Source organism: Nylanderia fulva, unplaced genomic scaffold (genome assembly GCF_048542155.1).
Source record: "Nylanderia fulva isolate GAGA-0341 unplaced genomic scaffold, ASM4854215v1 Scaffold110, whole genome shotgun sequence".
NCBI lineage: Eukaryota > Metazoa > Arthropoda > Insecta > Hymenoptera > Formicidae > Nylanderia > Nylanderia fulva.
The window spans coordinates 97,443-122,486 of NW_028189303.1; the positions used below are offsets into that span (position 1 = coordinate 97,443).

General features: G+C 31.0%; 1 protein-coding gene across 3 annotated transcripts in view; it reads right to left on the reverse strand.

Annotated features, from left to right (window-relative positions):
- Positions 1-25,044, reverse strand: part of Eip78C (Ecdysone-induced protein 78C) — a 100,012-nt gene that overhangs the window by 63,222 nt on the left and 11,746 nt on the right. For 2 of the 3 annotated variants that reach the window (XM_029310020.2, XM_029310019.2), the window contains exon 1: positions 10,603-12,411. The exons of the other annotated variant lie outside the window; for it this stretch is intronic. In XM_029310020.2, the coding sequence (XP_029165853.2) occupies positions 10,603-10,954 (352 nt within the window). In that variant the 5' untranslated portion in view covers positions 10,955-12,411. Of the gene's footprint in view, positions 1-10,602; positions 12,412-25,044 lie in introns of those variants that run through there. 3 annotated transcript variants of the gene reach the window in all.

Below are 25,044 nucleotides of genomic sequence, written 5' to 3' on the forward strand. Positions count from 1 at the left end.
AAGAAGAGAGGCGACGACGCGGCGACTCTCGGTACGTCGAGTGACTTTTAAAACGGTATTGCGTAATCCTTCGGATTTAGTTTACTTTCGTCGCTATCGATGCCACGCATGTAGCGTGACCGTGGCACTGAACCAGCAGCGGCACGGAACTTTCTCGTGGCCTTCGTTCCAGGAAGGCGATTTACGTGACACGCGAGAACGTCAATGACTCGCGATCATCGTCATCGATGCTTTCGCGCTCGCTCGGCCATTTCCGCGATTCAACGTATTAATTGTGAGTTCTAAACATATTTTATTTAATTGCTCTTCTACGAGAGAATCATATTTATTTACTTCGTTTCTTTTATCATTCTTAGAAGAAAATAACACTAATTAAAAAGTAAAAATATATTATTTATATCATTAAAAATTAATTCTTTTAACATTTAATTAAAAATTAAATGTAATGTATAAATATATCATATACAAATTTTATTTTAGATATAGAAAAAATAAAATTGAAATAAATGTAAAAATTAATTTAATTTAAAAATATTTTTTTATTTTATTTCAGACGAGATGTTTGTTATATATATATAAATCTTTGAATTCACCGAAAACAATGCCGCAAACGAATTTTCATCATAACATAAGGTTTCCGAAATAATTGAAGTTTAATATATAAAAATGGGTTTTTTCGATTTATATACAGAGTGTATCTACATAAGTGTGAAAAATTTAAGAGATAATTTCTTCTATGAACATATACTCTTATACCATATATCCCTTCCTGAAAAGTTTTTAAGAGCACTTTTTAAGAGAAGGCAGCCAAAAATTAAGTTTTTTATTTTTTTATAATTATTAAATATCCTTTTTATTAGTGGAAAATATCCACCATGTTTTATTTTTTTTTTTAATTTGTTTATAAATTTTTCGCCTATAATGATGAAATCTTATAATTTGTAATTTAGGACTATCACAGCGTAACTTATCGTGATGAATTCTATTAAATGTATATTTATATATAAGATGTATCATTTTAATTGTCCATCGTGAATTTTTCGAAACAAATGCATTATCGAAAAAAATGTTCAGACAAAAATTGTATGATCTAACGAAGGATAAATAATAGTAAAATCAATAATATTTGTCCAAAAACTTTTTCCATTAAAAAGACCTCCATATGAATAGTTCCGAACTTTAATTCTTCATAACATGGCTAGAAAATAAAATATTAAAATTTGAAAAATGCATTTTATAGAAGATAAAAAATTCATATTTGATCGAATTTTTCAAATAATGTTAACATTTTTTACAAAAAAAATCTCAAATATCGCAAAAGTCATTTTTATATATTAAATCTTAATTATTTTGGAAATCTGATGAGCTAGTAAAATTCGGTTTACAGTATCGTTTTCAACTCCCAAAAATCTATAAGAAGCATTATGTCTGGTTTAAAATAATTTTTGCCATTATACTATAAACTAGTTACACTTAATATCAAAATTAAAAATTAAATATCAAAAAATTTTTTTAATTAATCTAGTTATAAAAAGGAATTCTGAGAATTTGAAATGTAATTCAGAAGTTGGTTAAAAGGTCAAATTCAAATGAGATGAGAGTTTTCACTATTTTATGGAGATTTTATTGAGATTGAAAATTTTAATATTAAAATGATTAATGTTAATAATCTAAAAATGATTGACTTTATAAAAAGTAAAAATATATTATTTATATTAATAAAAATTAATTTGTTAAATATTAAATTAAAATTTAAATGTATTATTTAAATATATATTATATATATATATATATATATATATATATATATAATATATATATATATATATATAAATTTTATTTTAGATATAGAAAAAATAAAATTGAAAAAAATCAATTTAATTTAAATATTATAAAAAATAATATTTGTATGTAATTACATTTAGTACTTTCAATAATTTCATTAATAAATTGCAATATATAAAAATAGTCAAACAATATCTTTCAAATGTCGATATCGATATTATGATTTGAATTACGATATAAATTGCAGTGATGTTAATTCAAATCGATAATGATTATAAAATGATAAAAAAAGAACGCGAATAAAATATTTGAAGAGAATTAAATTAGCTATAAAGGTTAGGTTTTAAATGGCAATATAATCAGATAATATTGATTATTTTATATATATATATATATATATATAGTGCAAATCAATTTGCAAAAATTAAATAACTTTTGCATAAATAAAGCGTTATTTTAAAATAGTTTGCAATCGAAATTTGTTATTCATAATGTAAATATATTTCTCTCGCTCATCCGTCCATAGGATTTCCATTTATAACCAATTAGCAAGCGTCTATATAATTGCGCCGTTTTTTTCCCGCATATATTCCGAATACTTCCTTCTGAAGGAAGGAAAGCATCTGAGCATGCGTAAACTGCATTCCATGTAGGAAAGTCGTACGTGGGGATACGACATTCTTGGCTTTTACGATTCATATGGTCGATAAAATCGTGACTCGCAACCAGACTCTGTCGGCGTCGACGTCGCGATGAAGAAGAAGAAGAAGAAGAAAGGAGTGTCAATGAGCTTCGCAATTTTTTCCACCATTGATCAAGAAAACCTCTATTTTCGTTGCAGCAACATCCGGCCGCGTCTCTCGAAAAGGCAATCTCAAATTGAATTTTACGATAATTGCTAAAAGATTACGACGCAACCTAATACTTTGATTATTACGGGTCTCACCCGGTGAGTCCTGGATATTATTACACGGCCATCCGCGTTTTCATTATTCACTTACTATGAATCCCAGTCTTTCCGTTTTCTAGTATCTTCTTTCTCTTATTCATTTTCTTCTTCTTCTTCTTCTTCTTCGAGTGCCCCGTGATTTGTATTTTATCAACTACTTTTTGGAATAGAGATCTTGTGCTCACAATCAGTCCAATCTTTATGACTTCAACCTTTGACTATATAAGAATGGACTGCTAGTAGCTAACTTCACGCCTGTTCTAAGATCTACAGCGACACCAGTACCCAAGAACTAAAAAAGTACAGTTGTGCTATCATATGATTTAGAAATTATAGGTTAACACAACTCAAGATTAGCTTTAATCAGAACTGAAATTTGTTAAAACATATAAACGTATATATATTTGGATGTGTCAAAAGAAATGTACTTAAAAAATTACAGTGTGACTTCCTTTATTTCCTAAAATCAAGAGAGTACACACATACACGCACGTACGCATGCACACGCAGTTTTCTAAAATTTTTTCCTTCTTTTTATTTGTGTGCATTTGTTATTTAACGCTGATTTTATAAATTTGTTCAACCTTATTAGCCTATATAAAAATGACAACCTAAATATAAACATATATGTGACCAAATATTTATGAACATATATTAATGACTATTTAAATTTCGCGCGTTTTTAGGTACTGATATTGGAACATGTTGGCTCACAAAAGTGCTATAGTTTATGCAGGCCGCTAGCAGTCCGTACTTATATAGTCAAAGACTTCAACCATGAAATTTCATCAGTTCAGTTTACGACATTTATCTTATTCAAGTTAGCCCTGGATAAGTTGTAGCAATTCATATTTTCATGTTTCTCATTGCGTGATCAAAGTACTCGAGTACTTTTCATCTTTTAATCTCGCCAAGAATCTCCGTACATTTACTCATCCACCTAAGAATCTTAGCATCGGTGACCCTTGCCGTTTCTTGGAATCCTTAGCATCCTAGATCTACGTTCCAAAGGCTTCCTTTTCTCAACATCTGCGAGTATACAGTATCCGATCTTGTATAAGAAGATACAGAAACATGGCTTAACAAAAAATGACTTTTTTCGAACATCGGAACTAATCGTTTCTTATAGTTTAAACAAATCAGTTTAAAAATTAATTTTCATACTAACACGTGTGAATTTCAATTTGTTTTTAAATTTTTAGTTTTCAATCAATTTACAAAGTATAATGGTATGATAGAGTAAAGATAATGTAATAATTTTTCAAAACGAGTTCTAAAACGAGTTAATAAAAAATTACATTAGTTTATAAAAAAATGTTTTCATTATTTTGAACCAGACAAGTGTTTCTTACAGATTTTTGGATATGCTGCAAGGCAATTTTCACCAGTACGTCAGGTTTTCGAAATAACTGTGATTTAATATGAAATAAATGACTTTTTGTGAAAAAGATTAACGTTATCTGGAAATATTAATCAGATGTCATGAGCGTTTTTCCATCACCTATAAAATGCATTTTTTTCAATATCTTACTTTTTAGTCGTGTTAGAAAAAATTTAAATACAGAATTTTGCTGAAATAGCAAATATTCCTACAATGATAAAGTCATATACATATAACACTTCAACAAAAAATGACTTTTTTTAAACACCGAAACGAGACTAATCGTTTCTTATAATTTTTGGATGCTGAATACGAACCCGGTTTCCAAATTGCTTCATCATGTCACAATTTTAAGAAATTTTAAATTAAAGTTGCAAAAAGGGTTATTTTCACGAACTTTGTTATATTATAACTATAATATGTGACGTTCTAGGAAAGTTTGATTGCAATCAAAATAAAGTATGTTGTTAGAACTTTTAACCCTCAAAAGGAATTTGGTGTCGATTATAATTAATGTGAAAAGGCCGTTTTTGCATCTTTAATTAAACATTTCTCAAAATTATGACGTTATGGAATAATTTGGGAACCAGATTCGCATTCAGAATCCAAAAAACTACAAGAAACGCGATTAATCTCTCTTTTCTTACATTTTTTATATTGATCAGTGTTATCATATTTGTTAATATTTTCCGAAATTTCGAGAAAGAAGCTTTCTCTCTCATCTGTTCAATTCTGCAGCGAATATATGTGGTATTATTCTAATTTTCATTCCAATTCACATCATGTAAGAGAAATTACATATGTACATAACTTGTAAGTCAGTTTCAGAGGTATTCAACTTACAATTTCCTGAATCGAAACTCCGCTAAGAACCGCATCGAAAGTGAAGCGACTTTCGTATAATCCGCCAATTAACTCGTTGAAAGTATTACTTTCCGAGTGTATTCTTAGCACGGCGCGTTTACCAACAAGTTTTCCTTTTATCGGCTCTTCCTCGATGTATATTTCGCCTGTATATAATACTAATACGATAGTATAATATCAAAACTTTTAACTGTTTCTACCATTCTGCTTTTTCTTAAATTCTTCTTTCTCAGTGAAAATCCGATGAAACGTTATCTCTTTTCCCTGACTTCTGAATTTTTAATAGATATATATAAATCTTTCGAATTGAAATAAAATTTAATCTTAAAATAAAGTTTCCTCGGAATGCAGATAAAAATTTTATATTCGCGTCTGCGTTTTAATTTGCTAGAATCTCTCTCTTATTTTATATATGTATGTATTACAACCGGAGGTCGCGAGCTCACACAAATTTCAGAAAACGAAATTAATTCACCTCATACGGTGCTCCCGAAATATCTCATTGTACGCCCGAGATTTGTCCCCCTATATTGTCCGCTTGTTTCGACCTTCGATAAATCGAAAGATTCGGGCTTCTTTTGAATCGAATTACTCTCGACGAACCTTGACCGTCTTGAAATTGAAATTCAAAGTTGGATTTTCGGCGGTTGCCATCAGATCGCCGCCTAAGATGCCCCCTCCTCTCCCAGAATGTATAATGTAACCCAATAATTCCCAATTGTGTGGTCCCTTTTCACGCTAGAATTATTTGTCAAAAAATACACATAATTTTTCCATCTTTGGTTTCGCGGAAAAAATTCATAAACGTATACGGAATGTTACAAATAATTCAAATTTCCGTGAAAAATAAATCAATTTATGCATCCTCGCGAATTATTCGTCTATATAATTTATTAATAATAAATGTAACCTTTAATATAGTTTTATCGAATAATAAAAAATTATTATTCGGTAAAACTACATTAAAGGTTACACCTCGCCGATTTTATCACCATTTATATGTTGCAGGAAAGGTTCTTCTAGTTTAGAAGATATAACAAATTGAAGTTTGACATTGAAATTTGTGTATGTTATAATAATTTGCTATTTTTGTAATTGAAAAAGTTTGTTAGATGGAACAAAATTCTCATCCCAAAAAATTCTAACCTATTTTCAGTTGTAAAAGTAAAGTTGAATTAGGTTAGGTTATTCACGTAGCAAGCATATGTCATATAGATATTAAAATGACATTTTGATGTTTAATGACGTCAGTTTACTACTTGGGTAGGTTATAATTGGTGAGGTATAATTTTTATGCAGTTTATTGTTAATCTTTCTTGACGCGTAGGTATGCAAAAATATAATTTACAGCTATAAATGGCTAATATGCTATATTTGAGAACCTGTGATATCAAAGAATATTGAATATCGAAAGTAAAAAAATTACATTCTGTAATATTGCTTTCCAACAATAAATAAAAAAAGGAAAAGGCTAGAACAAAGATGAAAACGATTTCGCTCGCGTGCTTTCGCGAGTGAAATGTCGGTGTCTAACTTTTCTCACGAGCAAAGTATATAAAGCTCGATTCACAAACACGAGAAATCAATTCTTCGATCTTTGAATTCATCAAATTTACTTCACGTTTTTTCCAATCTTTAGTCAAAAATAAAATCATAGACGGAAGTAAAATCTGCATTTGCAGATCGCGCTAAGATTAACGCAATTCTTGCGATCGTGAACGATTTGTGAGCATCGCATTATGGAAGCGACCTTTTCAATTTGTATTCTAACCTTTAAGAGAAGCGCTATACACGTCGTCTGTGTGCTCAGGATGTAAAATAACGTTAAAACATAGACACATCAAGCGTATAACGCACGGGACGGAGCTATAAATAAATGTTCCCATATAAAACGGCGAAGTATCAAAGTTACATTAAAAGACGCCAAGTTCCTTCGCGACGTTTTTATATAAAATTATATAATATAATAAAAATATATAATATTAAATATACATAAGGAGTTTCAGGAGGAATAATCAGTATTTTAAGACATAATTGTACACTGAATAAAAAATTGTTAACTTGACTGAACCTTTCAACTAAATTACTATTTTGTTAATTAAATATATATTAGTAAGTCAAATATACGTTTACTTAAGATTTAATTTAAATATTTATATATAGGTCATTTCACGTCAAATCGGCCACCCCTCTGTCCAAAATTGTATTGAAGTAAATTTAACTTCCAAGGTACCAAAATTTAGCTTGAATACCTAGTTTTTTATGCCGTGTGGCGATTTTAAAAATTGTTAAATAATGACCTTGGTTTTGTCAGTTATATAAAAAATGGTATGTATTTTTTTATTCAAATTTTTACTATTTTCTTACAAATAAAGTATAAAAGTAATTTTTAATGTAATTTGATCCACTGAATCCAAATCTGAAGTCAGAAAAATAAAATATATATTTTTGCAAATAATTAATTAGTTGTTATTGATATTTACTTCTAAAAAATAAAATTAATGTTATTATTTTTAAAAATGCTTTCTTCTCTTTTCCTACGCACATTATTTTTTAGCCCCAAATTTTACATTTTAAATAATAAAAATTTTTTAAATTTAATTTAAACTTAAAAACTTTAAAATTAAAAACTTAAAAATTTAAAAACTTAAAAAAACTAAAAATTAAAAAATTTTTTAAACTAAAAAATTCAGAAAAGAAAAAGTAATGTGGGCTTTGAAAAATAATCTACAGACAACATTAACCCGGTATAAACGCATAAAGTTTTTTTATAAAATATTAAAAATATAATTATGCAGAATACGATAATTAGTTAATATTTTAGCACAGAAATGTCGTAATAAAAAGAGAAAAAAATGTTTTTACAAATAATAACATTAATTTTATTTTTTAGAAGTAAATATCAATAACTAATTATTTATCTGTAAAAATAAAAATTTTGTTTTTCTAACTTCAGATTCGAATTCAGCGAATCAAATTACATTGAAAATGACTTTTGTATTCTATTTATAAGGAAATAATAAAGATTTGAATAAAAAAATACATACCATTTTTTATATAACTGACAAAACCAAAGTCATTATTTAATTTTTCAAAATCGCCACACAGCATAAAAAACTAGATGCTTCAAGCTAAATTTTGGTACCTTGAAAGTTAAATTTACTTCAATACAATTTTGGGCGGAGGGGGAGGAGTGGCCGATTTGACGTGGAATGACCCATATATAATTTTCAATTAAGAAAATATTTAGTTGAAAAGTTTAGTCAAGTTAACAAATATTTTTTTCATATGAATTTTTTTGTTTAAAATAATGTGTGCAATCATGTCCTCAATACTAACCATTCCTCCTAAAACACCCTGTATAATAAATATCATATATAATAATCGTATCATATATTAAATATACATAATAATACATATATAATATAATAATATATATTAAATATACAATATATAATATATCAAATATGTATTACAAAATATATAATTTGAAATATAAAAATATATAATTAATTAAAATTAATTATTATGGTAATGTTAATAATATTTAATTAAGAAACTGAATGTTTGTTTTAATTGTGATTATCTTCATCGAATCTTTAATTCTCTATAAATCTGGATCAGTCACGAGTGTAATTTTCTGTTGATGAAAATGCTCCATTTATGAATCTCAATAAAATTGCCAATACTCAAAATTGATCTGATAACTTTGAATTTTTAATCAAGAAATTATATAGTAAAGCTCTCAATTTGAAATACCTACAAATTTAAATTTCATCAAGCTAATTAAAACGGATATTATAGTGCATTAATTTTAATAAAAATTAATTTTGCACTGAAACTATTTTGTATTGTGCATAAGGCACGATTTTTTCTTGGTATGATATCAAGTAAAATAAATCTCCCAATCCTGATTCAGCGAATTTATCCCGATATTTTTCTTGCTTACGCTTTCAGGAGGAAGGTCAAAAGTTTATTAAAATAAATAAACCTTCCAAATTAAGATTTATTTTAATTACTTTACCACACCAAGAAAAGAATTTGTGTTCTATACACAACAAATCAATCTTAATAGAAAATCTTTTATACTAACACGTGTGAATTTAAATTTGTCTTTTTAGTTTTTAATCAATTTACAAAGTATAATGGTATGATAGAGTAAAGTTAATGTAATAATTTTTCAAAACGAGTTCTAAAACGAGTTAATAAAAAATTACATTAGTTTATAAAAAAATGTTTTCATTATTTTGAACCAGACAAGTGTTTCTTACAAATTTTTAGATGCTGCAAGGAAATTTTCACCAGTACGTCAAGTTTTCGAAATAACTGTGGTTTAATATGAAATAAATGATTTTTTGTGAAAAAGATTAACGTTATCTGGAAATATTAATCAGATGTCACGAACATATTATTCATCCCCTATAAAATGCATTTTTTTATTTCAATGTCTTACTTTTTAGTCATGTTAGAAAAGATTTAAATACAGAATTCTGCTGAGATAGCAAATATTCCCGTGATGATCGATAAAGTCATATATAACAATGTTCAACAAAAAATGACTCTTCAAACACCAGAACGAGACTAATAATCGCTTCTAGTTTTTTGAAGGCTTAATACGAATCCGGTTTCCAAATTGCTCCATCACGTCATAAATTTGAGAAATTTTTAATTAAAGTTGCAAAAAGGACTATTTTCACGAACTTTGTCATATTCTAACTACAATATGTGACGTACTGGAGAAGTTTTATTGCAATCAAAATAAAGTGTGTTAGGATTTTTAACCCTCAAAAGAAATTTTTGATTTCGTTTATGCTTAATAAGATATCCATGGTTAAAAATGGGCTGTGTTGAGAAAGTTAGCTGTGACTTACAATTAGGTTATTGACAATTTACTAAATAGCTTTTAAATATTTTTTTAGGTCATTGAATGCGAATTCTATGTCAAAATTGTCAAATTCTAAATGATACCCAATATGGGGGATGTCTTTAAAAATGCTTTTTGTTATATAAATGCGCCATATTGAGTCCACCATTTCGATTTGATACTAGACTTGTATTCAGTGGAACCTTTAAAATTAAATAAACATGATTGAAATTTATTTGGCAAATTGCCAATGACCTAAGTCATCCCATTTAACCATGGATATCTTATTGACGATAACCAACATCGACATAACCAACAAAAATTCCTTTTGAGGATTGAAAGTTCTAACAATATACTTTATTTTGATTGCAATAAAACTTCTTTAACACATATTGTAGCTATAATATAAACAAAGTTCGTGAAGAAAGTCCTGTTTTGCTTGAATTAAAAATTTCTCAAAATTGTGACGTTATGGAATAATTTGGAACCTAAATTCTTATTCAACATCCAGAAACCTGTAAAAAACTAGTCTCATTCTGGTTAATTTTGTTCTTGAACAGTGTAATTATACTCTATAAATATAATAACATCTATAATATTATAAGCATGAACGTCAATATCAGTAAACAGCCTCGTATCGTAATTTCTCTCGAATAAATTCGAAAAAATGGAAACGAAGCTCGAATAAGATCTTCGAGAACCAGAAACCAGAAAAAAAGAGTCCACGATCGCGTAATGAAAAAAAGAAATAAAACAAACCTTGCTTAATGACGATGCCCGCGGAGGGTACTTGAACAATCGGCAGAGGCGGATTATTAACGCCGGCTGCGGAAGAAGCTGGAGCGGAAGCCGGCGTGGCCGTGACGTTGGCGACCGGAGTGGGAGGGACCGAGGAGCTTCCAGGTGTACCCGGGGGCGGCGAGGCGCTGGTGCTACCCACGGAGCCGGGATCGCTGAAGCCCTGGGTGCTGTTGTTCTCCTCCGGGCCGTCGAAGAAGCTCAGGTTGAACTCACTGCCGGCGTCGAACGACACTTCCGGCGTGAGGGTGTCCGGCGCCGGGGCGCTGCCCAAACCCGCGCTCAGCGACTGATCGAGTTTGAAAACGTCCATTGTACGGGCATCGGACGATCGTCGACGTCACACTTGCCTGGCGACGATGCATTCAGCATTCATGGATCCTTGGACGGGGCCACTTTGTTATATAGAAAATTCCTGGTTGCGCGACTCAATTGCCCACTTCACGAATCTCGTACGTGTCCCAACTCTTCGCTCCGGATGTATATTATCTATATTGATACGACGGAACTTGTTCTCTTGGTAGAAGGTATAATAAGGCAGCTATCACTTTTAATAAGCTCGATGAATTACTAGGCGCTTCTCGATACTTTGAAACTTGTGTTCGTCCAACTTCCCTCATCGGTTGAACTTTCCTTCGTTACTCGCGCACCCCAACCTGGTGTAACGTTACTTCGATCGGGGAATATCTTTCGTATATAAGATGTTCTTTGTCGAGGAGAACATTGATCGGCACCTGGCACAGGTTGAACAAACAAAATTCGCAGAATGTGTCATCAGTGAGACTATTTTATTGTCTACTTTATGAGTTTCGTGAAAAAGATATCTGGCAGTTTGTTTATTCATTCAACATTTCATCAGATTTGGGTTCTGAAAAATTATACTTTTCTGAATGAAGCGATTTATTCTTGCATTCCATAAGATATCAGATATCCAATGATATCTAGTAAAATCGATCTAGGGATAATCGATCTAGTGCAATCGATAATCGATTTCGGTGTAACAAACTCGCTCGGAACTGCAACAACCGTGAGAAATTACATTTTTCTTTCTTAATAAAGATTCTTCGATTGATTCTTGTGTCCCGTAAGATATCGAATATCCGATGATATCTAGTAAAATCGATCTAGGGATAATCGACCTAGTGCAATCGATAATCGATTTTGGTGTAACAAACTCGCTCGGAATTGCGACAACCGTCTTGTCTCGTCTTCCTCGCGACTTCGCGAGGTCCTTGAACCTCCGTTGAGTAATGTTTTCTCGTTCCCGCGCAGATATTACATCTCCCCGTCTATCTCGCGGCCGTCCTTTCCCAGCTTCGGCGTTTCTTGCATTTGCATTTACACTGCTACTTGATAAGACGCTACTAGGTATTTAAACTTGTGCATCGAAGGCTGAAAGTTGATGAAGAGCGAGATCATTTAACAATTTTTTTCAAAGAATTGGTAACACTTTTCAAAATTCTTCAACACGTTAAGGGTTATCTCGTCGAAAACTTTGTCACCAAATATATGGATTTTCTTTTCTTTTATACGTAAAAATGCACAGATCCTAATCTATATTTCGTTAAGTCACGCAATCAGCGCAAAAGTCTTTGCTTCGTCGAGTTTCCATTTTAGCTTCTTTTCCTACGTGCAAAAAGAAAAGGACACCACCCAAAAGTTCAACCCATTATTTTTGGGATTCGCGATCGAGACTTTACATCGAGATTCCTCGTATTTTTTTCGTATAACTTGTGTTTCTTCTTTTCTCTACTTCTTATCTTTTTTTCGTTCTTTTTTCCTTCTTATGGGCTAAACTTTTTCCCGGCGCGCACTTGCTCGCTGATTTTCAATGGTTTATTACACGTCCGTCGGCATTTCACTTGAGCCATCTCGCTGAAAGATAAATCAAAAGGAAAAGAAAATCAGAAACCAAGGATAAATTAACGGCACGATCGTAAAAAAAAAAGAAAAACGTAATTGTGTTTAAGAAATAATAAGTGCATGTGAATATGAGGTTCTTAGGATTTCAGTGTTTACTGTTATCTAAATAAAATTATATAGAGGATCATTTAGATGAAACTTTGACGTCATCCTATCTTTATATACATAAGAAAAATATGTATTATCTATATCTATATCTGCATCTTAGTTTAAAAAAGTATTGTCTTTACTAAATTACCTAGAATAATTTTCAGATAATTTTGATTTAGAATCATAGCACATAAAAATACTTAAATAGTAGAACTTAAGTAGTAAGCGATAAAAATTAATAAATAAAAATATGAATACATATATTTTTATATTTATATTTTATAATTTATATATTTTTCTATAACTATGTTTCACACAAGCAGTTCTAAAAATTATTCTCTAGAAAATTATCTAGATAAATCGCCATATAATTTTATATCTTTTATCTAGATATATTTAAAATAAAATCATCTTCATCTTAGCTTGTAAAATAAATTTACACATTTTTATCTCATCTTTATCTAGTTGATTTTAAAATCTTAGCACAATACTGTAAGACTTGTGGGAATTATATAAACCCATTTGTCCATTTAAAGATGATTCTTAATATACAATTAAACGTATTCCTCGTATTCTTCATTCATTTAAACTTTTTGAGTAATCTAACTTTTCTATTTTCACTTTTTTCACTCACATATTCTTAATATTCCTCTGAACAATTTCTCGAAAAATTTCTTGTTAATATGATAAAATAAAAGAATGTTATGGAAGTTATAAAAAAGTCACAATTTTTTAATTTCCATATATCATAATCTTTTTTACATATTTTTCTGACTTTTTTAAAAAGTTTTTTTTACATCAGTCTAGAGAGAATTTGCTGTAAAATATGTGTATAAAAGTATTTAAATAATATTATCGCAAAAGTGAATATATTATGAGATGTCAGATTTTATTATGTCAAAATATATCAGATAAAATATGAAATATCACATATAATTCACTGTTCAAGAGATAATTTCTTAATCTTAATATTTTTACCTATAAAATATTAATTCAGAGACTTTTATTTATAAGAGAAAGAAACATCAAATTTATTCTAAGAATAAAGAAATTATCTTCTCTTTTATTTTCTCTTAACAGATCTGACACAACCCGTAAAAGATCTCAATAAATAAAAATAATTTTTCATTATTCATAATTCAGTTTTCAAATAAACAATTTATTTGAAAATTTTATATCTGGAATATGTATACAATACTTGATACCAGACGCTATAATCATATTTTGTTATTTGATAATATTAAAGAAGAAAATCTGTTCCTGTCAAGTGTGTCGAGAATAACTATTTCAAAATAGATGAAATATTAAATTGAATATTATACGTGATATTTTATGTTTTATCTTGATATACTCTAGCATAATAAAATATCAGACATCTTGTAATATATTAATTTTCATAATAATTTTATATTTTAATATTCTTTTTTAGACCTACATATACATAGACTTTTGTATAGAAAACTTTTTTAAAAAAAGTTTATTAATGTGATAAATCTTGCGAAGAAAAAAAGCAACAAAATCTATACATTTTTAATATGGATAGCCTTTTTTCTTGCATTTTTCGCTACGAGATAAAGCTGACAAAATTCGGTGATCTTTTTATCGCGTTCAAAATATTAAAATGATATCGTCGAACAGTGTTAAATATTATATATATACATGATATTTTATATTTTATCTTGATACATTCTAGCATAATAAAATATCAGACATCTTGTAATATAATAATTTTATATTTCAATATTCTTTTATACCTACAAATATTGATATCCACAACAAATCCTAGGCTTAATAAAACATAAAAAAGACTTTAACAAAATCTATATGTTTTTAATATGAATATTTTTTCCTGCATTTTTCGCTGTTGAATAAAGATCACGAATTTCGATGACCTTTTCATTACGTTGAATCGTGTCAAAAAGACTTTGGGCAACTTCCCAAAAATACTTCACTCTGTATCCCGACATTTTCGCACGATCGATAGAGAAGAGGACGTAGAACATCACCGTATGAGAGAAACAAGGAGAGGGCGGAAAGGAAAGAGAAAAAAAAGCCCGGAAAGCACGAGAGAAACACGAGGCGGAGAGTGAGAAAAAGTGAATGTCATTGCCGTAATCTTCGGACGTTGACTTCTTCCTGGCTCGTTTCTCCTTCTTCTTCTTGGTAGCAATCCTCCGCCTTCCTCCTCTTTTCTCTCTCTCTCTCTCTCTCTCTCTCTCTCTCTCTCTCTCTCTCTCTCTCTCTCTCTCTCTCTTGCACGCTTTTTCTTCCCTTTCGCGATATCCATCCATCCCTCTCGGCTGACTCTGTTTTTTCGTCTTGCAAATTTCAAGTGTTTTATGACAATTCGCGCGGTTAGATATTCGTCAGCTGATATGCAGAGTGCAACGATCGGACAACAGTGCAATGGAGACGTAATAATGTTTTCGACTTTATTATTCGCGATATCGGAAAATTTTGTGAAATTATTTATAATTATTGATTTTTTGTTTCGAATAATTCATATACATACAATATATAGATAGAACTATCCGCAAAAATGCAATGATTTTTTGAAATCGGAAAATTTTGTGAAATTGTTTATAATTATTGATTGTATTATGCTATTGATGTTTTTTATTTCGAATAATTCATATATAGATAGAACGATCCATAAAAATGTAATGATTTTTTGAAATCGGAAAATTTTGTGAAATTATTTATAAGTATTGATTTCTTTTTATTTCAAAAAATTCATATGTAGATAGAACGATCCAATAAAAATGTAATGATCTTTTAAAAATCCTTGTCAACAATCGTCTCTTAATGGTTTTTCGATGGATATCATATAATAATATAACATGCGAATTGTCAACCAGCGTGTTTCAAAATCGTATGTTTTTTTAGGTGCAATCATGAAAACAATATCAATTTTTTTCAACCATGAGTAGCAATGAAGATTGTCGCAGAAGCGAGCTTTTATTTTTGCAATGGAGTTTTTTCCGGTCGCTTTGAAAATTGTTTATATATAAATTGTTTTGTATATAAATATATAAATTTACATGGAAAACGAGAACATTTCTTTCAAATAGCTTTCCAAACGATAGGTTCCCTATCGCCCCTAGGTCGTAGCAATCAATTAGTATCAATTTTTTGCAACAAGTTGTGAGATTCACGTGAAAAATATTTAACTCTAAATATTTTTAAACGTAAACTATACAGAACGAAAAATGTTTAATCATCTTTTCTTAATACTTCTTTTTAGATAATTATTAATTTATTCTAAAAATATATAAATAATCTACGATATACTACTAAACATTATTTATTCGTAATAGTTTTTTTCTTGTAATATCAGATACATCGAATTTACAAAACATTATTGAAATATTTAAATAGAAAAAAAATCGTATATCAGAGAAATTGGAAAATGTAAATAGTTTAAAATGTTAATAGTCTAATTTCAATAAAGAGAAACCAAATAATTTCGGTTTTCAGTAAGAAACATTTTATTGATAAAAATGTATCCTTCATCAAATTATTCTATACAAAAATACTAATATTTCTATATGATATAAATATAAAATTTTTTTTAAAAATCATCTTTTATATTTCTCGTTATTAATTTACAAATTATGCGTTTCCACCGATATATAGACGAATATTGACACAGACAAAATATATCGTAAACACATGAGCCTCTACTTTAAAAGCATATAATTCTATTCATCGAAATGAACAAAAAAAGTTCATACAAAACATATCATATGTTAAAAAATGCGTTTCACGTCACTATCATTTGGATTAAAATTTAAAATAATTAAAAAGCGTATTATTTTCTTTCCAACAATATAAAACAGTAGACAATAATTCTCATATCTCAAAATAATTCTCAAACTGAACAAATTGTTTTCCAAAAATTGTCTGTAAGCATCTACGAAACGTTCTAATAGAACGAAGGAACCAATAAAAAATCATGTTTAAATAAATTTTTTTGTATTACACGTGCAGGCAAAGTGGCACTTTGTGTGCATGTTTTCTGTGCGGAAAACGGCCGATTTCCCACGCCGCCATCTAGCGGCGACGCGGTGAGTGAATAAGCCGCGTTCAAAGCGATTGCTTACGGCTGAGCCGCGTTCAAAGTCATTGCCCACAGCTAAAGCCGTGGGCAATGACTTTGAACACGGCTATTCCCGCACCGTGCCGCCGCAAGATGGCGGCGTGCGATCGGCCACCTTGCGCACAGAAAACGCGCACAAAGCCACTTTACCTGCACTTGTAATACAAAATAGTATGTGTATCACGTGCGGAAAGTTGACAATTGGTCACGAGTGTGGGGGATGGACGCACGAGCCGAAGGCGAAAAATATGTATATGAATAGTTTCCGCACTTCATACACAATATACTATTACTTATTTTGATAAATAAAATACGTTCTTTAAATAGCGGCTTACACTTATGATACACCCTATGTATAAGCATTCGCTCAAATCAAAAGAGAATATATTTTTCCCTTTCAAGATATGAATCCATTTATTTTGAAAATTATAATTGATTTTTATTGTTTCTTTCGACATTTTTTATGAACGAAATATTTATCTTAATTTGTAACCATATAAAAATTTTTATTTATAAAAGAAAATATCACATTATTCTTCTCAAGCGATTCGATCAATGATGAATGACGTTCATAAATTTTGTATAATTTTCATGTAATATTCGGCACCCCTATCTAAGCTATCATTGAGAAAGATAGTATATTAAAACATTTTTCTATCTTATTTAATTCTGTATATCCGGAAGCTTTGAAAAATCGGCAAAATGTTTTAAGATCATTTTTTTATTCGCAAATTTAGTAAAGCAATAAGTTCGGTAAAGCATGTACCATTAACTTTTTTCTATTTATTGTATTAATATGAATTACTAAATTTATCTTTTTAGACATTTATATTTTTTTCTTTATATTTAAATGGACAATCAAAGAAAATATCAAATTTTATAATTATATTGCTAATATTTATGTTTATATTTTGTGCAATACAAAATATAAACATAAATATTAGCAATATAATTATAAAATTTTGTTAAAATAAACAATAATTTTGTTAAATTTTTGAAGAAAATTTATGATCATAAGTATGACATTCTCATAAATATGTTTTGTTGCTGAAAACGTTTGTACAAAATAAAACTTTATTTTTGTTACAATTCTTCAATTTTAAAAGTACAATTTAAAAACTCAATGGGTACAATTTTTTAGCAAACCGGTATTGTAAATCATACCAAATATATTACTGTTTTTAATTTACGATATAAAACAATGAAATAAATTTGTATTAATCTTTAGCATATATCACTGGCAAAGAACCATAGTTTCAAATGAATAAAGAAAAATTTGTCATTTATTTAAGTCATTTATCTAGTTTTATTTTAATATTTACTTTAAGGGGTGCGATTTAGCATACTTTCCCCTATGCACCATGAAGGGGAAAAATATGTGTATTTGTCTCTTGCGATTTGGGCGAATTTCGTGGACGAACGCGCTGGCGAATTTCGCGGCCTCGCAGACGATCGTTTGTCTCGCACATTGGCCGCTCGGTTCCGCGTTCCATCCGCGTCGCAAGTCAGTGCGTTCACCTTACCCTCACGAGCGGAGATCTCGCGCGCGCGCGCGTGTGCGAATGCGCGCGCGCGCGCAAGATTTCTCTGTGATCGCGATCAAACCAAGAGCCACGTGCTCGCGCGATCATCGAACGCCGTCGTCGTCGAATCCACTGACGATCAACACCACGTGATATTCATTCCGCAGCGAACGCACTTCTCGCATCAAGAGAGAGAGAGAGAGAGAGAAAGAGAGCAAAAAATTCGATATTTCGAAAATTAATTTGAAGATTAATTTTGTCTCCAGTCATTTTTTCTAAAGCAATATAATCAAAATGTCACAACAATCTATCAAAATTTTTGCTCTATTTTCAATGTTGCTCCAAGCAGCTTTATTTTACAGAGTTTTTAGTGTTAACTTAATTTAGTAGCTGTCATCGTGAAATTAAATTTACCTAATTTACTTCAGCACATCATATTTCTTGCAAGTTCTCGTAACGTATTGCTTTTCGAGAAAACTTGGTAAATGGGATATTAAATATTGTTCTAACAATAAGATCCTCAATTTATAAAATTAAAAAAAAAATAATTTAAAACAATTGTGCGCAAAAAATAAGCTATGTTTTTCTAAGACATTTAATGCAATATATACAGAATGTAACTAAAGTGTTGGTCGCTATTTCAAAAGCGTATTCTACCATTAAAATGAGTAGAAAAATTCATATAAACATATATCCAAAATGATTTTTTATCGACTTCTTCGTCCTGCCAGGACGTTTGACAGAACAGTTTTTGTAAAACGATTTTATTTGGGATTAAATCATTTTGAAATATGAGAATTATTTTCCACTGTTGTTTGAAAATAAAATAATGCACTCTGTAATTATTTTAAGTTTCGATCCACACATGACTAATGTAGAAACAACGCATTTATAGACATGTTTATATGAGCTCTTTTGTTCATTTCGATGAATGTAATGCGTTCTTGAAATAGCTCAATTCATCATTGTTGCCAAACCCTGTATTTAACTATAATTTAATAATTTTTGCGACCAGCCGCAATCAACACCTTGAAACAACACGCATATATTCGCTTCGCTTGGTTGCGTACTATACAAGACAATGAGGTATGAATGAAAGCGCAATGAACTTTTGCAACTTCCTCGACAATTATTTCCTCGCTAGCCGTGCGCGAATCACATTGAATAAAGGTGACATGGCTATCACACTCCATGATTTACCATGATTTTACCTTGCATGAGCAGCAATTCCTGAACACTCGCGTCCAAATTCTCTTCCGGATGGAAACTTGCCACTAGTATACGAGAACAATCAATATAATCCAGAAGAAAGAGATTAAGGACTCCGATTAATTCTTCTTCTCGGTAAAGTTTCTTATCCACAATCACGAGTTTATTGCCAAAAATTAGTGCGGATTTCGTCGAAACTTCACTCGAATATCTTGAAGCACGACTATGCGATCACACTAACTCGGAGAACACAGTCACCATCGAGTAGGACAAAAATCGCGAATCGTCTACAATTAGAGTATTTGAGGAAAAAAAAGACTTCAATAGTGTACATATAATTGCTCTTGAAACTATCACGGATCTATGTGACACGCTGCCTTTTAAAATGCTACTCGCGCGCCAAGATCTCACCAAACATCACTTATCTACCATCCCGGACGCTAACACAAATCGAAACCGAGCGTTCTAACTCTCGTCCGCAAAAAGATAATCCACGTGACGGTGCAACTGATCGGGAGGCAGCATTCTTTAGCAAGAAGAAATGAAAAGGAGAGAGAGAGCTAGAAACACACGAAAGTGAGAAATCCTATAGTGAAGGTTTTGGGCAGTTAGCTAATTGTAGAGCGGTTGGACGGAACGTTTCGCGCAAGAGTGTGCGCGTATACGCGATCACGTGCGTGCGCGCGATCCGCGAGCGTGCAACGCGTCGAGCACGCTCGTTCTCGCGCAAGTGCCGGGAATACAGGGCCCTCCGTCACACGTTTCCCGTCCTCCGTCCTTCTCGGGCGCGTACTCGGGCTTCGCGCTCCTTCCCATTCTATCCCTCCCCACGGGTTTTCGCTCTCATTCCCTCGCGCGCGTTTCGCTCGCCAATCTTCTTTTCTCTCTCCCTCTTTCGTTCTTTCCCTCCCTTCCTCAGGATATCTTCGTCTTCATCCTCTCTCTGGAACAGCCGCTTTACCCGAGAGCGCTCACCTGTGAGGTAAGTAAAACCGACGTACCATCGTACATGTTACGACATTGCACGATTCGCGATGGAGAAGGGATGCTGAGAAGGGTAAAGAGAGGGAGAAAGAAAGCAAGGAGGTGGTTGGAGGTGGTGATGAGGGATAAGCGAAGGGGACATCAGGAAGGTGAACGAGATAAAGAAGGGACTAGAGGAGGAGGGAGGAAAGAAAAGAACGGAGAGGAATTAAACGAACGGGTCGGAAGTGAGTCCTGAAGATGGAAGGCGTTGCAGCAACGATGAGGGGAGAGAAGAAAGGGAGTAAGATCGAGGGAAGCCGGAGGTGAGTGAGCCGTGGTAGAGTGTTGTGGAGGATCGGTAGGGATAAAACGTGGACCGACCGATCTGCAGAAGTGTCAGTGATTATGCCAGTGTTTGTTGTCATCTAAATAAAATTATATAGATAATCATCTAGATGAAATTTTGGCGTTATCTTTATGTAGATAATAAAAATATATGTTATATCTATATCAGCATCTTAGATGAAAAAATGTAATCTTTACTAAATTATCTAGAATAATGTTCAGATAATTTGGTTTAGAGTCGTAGCACATAAAAATATTTAAGTAGTAGAACTTAAGCAGTTAGCAATATAAAAATATGGATATATATTTTTATATCCCTTTTATAATTTACATTTTTTTATAACTGTGTTTACATAAGCGATGTTAAAATAATATTATCTAGATAATTATCTAGATATATTGTCATATAATTTTATCTCTTATCTAGATACATTTAAAATAATTTTCATTTCATCTTTATTTAGCTAATTTTAAAATCATCTAAACACAATATTGCAAATTGCAGTCAACTTACAGCCAGTGGAGGGGATAGGCTAGCAATGCACCGGTGCCCCCTCTATCAGCTGCAAACTGGCTGTTTCGTCTACGAACTGACATCTCTGCCGAGCTGTGGTGCTCGTACCCGCCACTACGACTGCAGTGGGGGTTAAATCGCGGGAAGCACGCGGCGGTGGGGGTTAAATCGCGGGAAGCGCGCGGCAGTGGGGGGTAAATCGCGAGAAGCGCACAACGGTGGGGGCCACGCGGCGTGCGAGTGGACCAACTGGGTTCGCCAGCAACACGCGCGGTTCATTGACCGAGGGAAGAGTGCTGGGAGAGCTGAACGTACAAACGAATTTGCGCGCACGTTCGCTCTCTCTTTTTCCTCTCCTTCGAATCCGCTATCAAAACAAAATTCGTGCATCGACGCATTTTATTCGCGAAGGAAAGGGGCGACGGAGAAGTCCGCCGAGGGTGTCAAGGGCGGCGAAATAAAAGGCGGATTAACGATGCGCGAGAAGAGTTTACGAGCTGTGAAAAAAATGAGAAGCTTGAAACTGAATTGCCTAAAACAACGCCTGATTATTTGAGTAACTTCTATTTAAAAAATGAGCGTCGGATATTATCATTTAGAAGATATATCTATTAAAAAAATTGTCTTTGAAAAATTTCGATGAGACCAATCAAAACAATCCACAACATCAATAGTGAATAAATAGTCCTATTTGATAATCAGAAATTCTGTTTAAAATATTTTTAAAACTTGAGGCAAAACTTGTAAAAATGTATTACAATGATTTAACTTTTATTTCATCACCAAAATTATCATATTCAAATTTCTAGAAGAAACTATTGTAATTTATGAATCGATTTAAAATTTAAATTTCTGCTAAATAAAAAAAAGGGTGTGATTGGAATTTGTATTTTTTTTTAAATGACGATATAATACTGTTGTCTTTCTCTTAGCAATATAAAATTTTCTCATCAATTTTAACTATTTACAAACAAGGACAGTTCGTTTGCTTACTCTAAATACAACAAATTACTAGCAATAACATTAAATATCTTACAAGTAGGTTTGGTTTGTATGCTTTGAAAGTACTATTATTATAAGAAATAATATTTTATTTCGAATCTAGAACAGTTTTATTCAAATTTTTAGTTGAGTACGTGCAAAGTTCGAAAGAGTACTTAATCAAAAAGTACTCATAAATACTTGAGTACTTATTATTATTATATATTATATATTAAGTACTCACACATAATAATACTTAATAGTACTTTTCCTCAAAATAGTACTAAACTAATAAGTACTTAATAGTACTTAATAGTACTTAATAGTACATAATAGTGCATAATAGTACTCAATAGTACTCAATAGTACATAATAGTACTTAATAGTACATACAAGTACTATTTCGAGCCTTGCAGGTACTCAATCTAAAATTCGAATATAAGTCCTAGATTTGATTACTTTGCAAGTACAATATATGAAATATTATTTCTTATGAATCTTCTGAAAAAAAAAAAAAACGAAACTTGATTATTGGATTTAATTCCAATTTTTAAGTACACATTGAATTCGATCCTATCCTTAACTATCAGGCAAGAGTTTGGCTCCTTCGACGGAGAACGACTATGAAAAATATCTCGATATTAGAAAAAAAAAAAATAATCGCCACCTTTAGATGTTAGTATCTCGCTGGTAATCGATGATAAGGTGACATTTCCACGGTCGACTTCGTCGACCGTGCGCATTTCCTGATCCGGAGCGAGAAAGATCTGGATGAAGAACGAAAGCTAGGTAGGATGCGAAGCGTTTACGAAAAAGGGATGAAGTCTCGGCTTATAAGTAACTTCGCGCAGTGAGACTACCGTCGCGCAACAGTCGGCGCACACTTGTCGGGAAAGGAGATGCGCGGCTTCGTAGTATAATGAACCTGGGAAACCGGTTACATTCGCGCGAGCGCGAACGTACATACGTACGATCGATTCGTTCCCTCTCTGTGTGTATGCACTTGTGTGTTACATTATGCGAGCCGCGTGCGCTGCATTTCCCCTCATCGAGCTTTCGCGCGCGCTCTGCCCCGCTGCAGTTTATTCGTGAATATAAATATATACGGAGCGGGCCAGTGTTTAATGTCCCATTCTGATTATCTTTTTTTTTCTTCGCATCTTTTGCAAGAAATAACATCACACTGTAAAAAAATATGTAATATATTACATAAAAATATGTAAAATTACATAAATAATAAGTGTAAAATTACACGATAAATAATAAAAATGTTTACCTTTTCATTATTTATCGTGTAATTTTACATTTATTATTTATGTAATTTTACATATTTTTAATGTAATTTTACAAAATTTTTTTACAGTGCAGAGAAAGTTCAAAAAAATTTTTTTTCCTTATTTTAAACCAGATAAGGTGTTATAGATTTTTAGATGCTGAAAACGATAATGCAAGCTATTTCTCACCAATAATTGAGGTTTAATGTGTAAAAAATGTTTTTTTTTGTGATATTTGAGATTTTTTTGTAAAAAAGATTAATGTTAACTGGAAATTTTAATCAGATGTCATCAGTGTTTGCTATTATCTAAATAAAGTTATAGATAATCATCTAGATAAAATTGTAGCGTTATCCCATATTTATATAAATAATAAAAATATGTATTATCTATATCTGCACCTTAAATAAAAAAAAGTATTATCTTTACTAAATTATCTAGAATAATATTCGGATAATTTGGTTTAGAATCATAACACATAAAAATACTTAAGTAGTAAAACTTAAGCCATAAACAATAAAACCTTACAAATAAAAATATGAATATGTCCCTTTTATAATTTATATATTTTTTATAACTATGCTTACATTAGCGGTCTTAAAAATAATATCATCTGGAAATTATCTAGATGAATCACCGTATAATTTTATCTTTTATCTAGAGATATTTAAAACAAAATCATCTTTCTTTTATTTAATAAGAAACATTTAAAAATAATAAAATACATTTTTTTTATTTCGAAATGCTACTTTTTAGTTATCTTGGAAGGATTTAAATGTAGAGTTTTGATAACAAATATTCTGTCTATAATGATAAAGTCATATAATTACTATACTCATAATTTCTAGTTTAGGGCTATTGATATACACATACACAGTGTAACTTATCGTGATAAATTCCACCAAATGTATATTTACATATAGGGTGTTTCATTTTAATTACCCATCTTGAGTATTTCGAAACAAATTCATTTTCGGAAAAATGTTCCAGATAAAAATTATATGATTTAAAGAAAAGCAAATAGTAATAAAATAAATTTTGAAAAAATAATTATTTTGACAATTTTTCAAAAACCTTTTTTCCTCAGAAGCATCTTCATATAAAAAGTAGTTCTCACAAGTCAGTTTTAATTTTTCATAACATAATTAAAAACTAAACATGACTAAAAAATAACATGTTAAAATAGAAAAAAAATGCATTTTATAGGGAATGAACAAACACGCACACGTTTGATACACAATGATATTTGATCAGACTTTCTAGATAACAATTTTTTTACAAAAAAAAGTCTTAAATATCGCAAAAAAAACAGTTTTTTTACACGTTAAATTTCAATTATTTTGGAAATCTGACATGTTAATAAAATTTCGTTTACGCTATCGTTTTCAACACCCAAAAATTCATAAGAAACACTTGGTCTGGTTTACAATAAACTGTAAACTAGTGTAATGTTTCACATAAAAGGTTGTTTGACTTTAA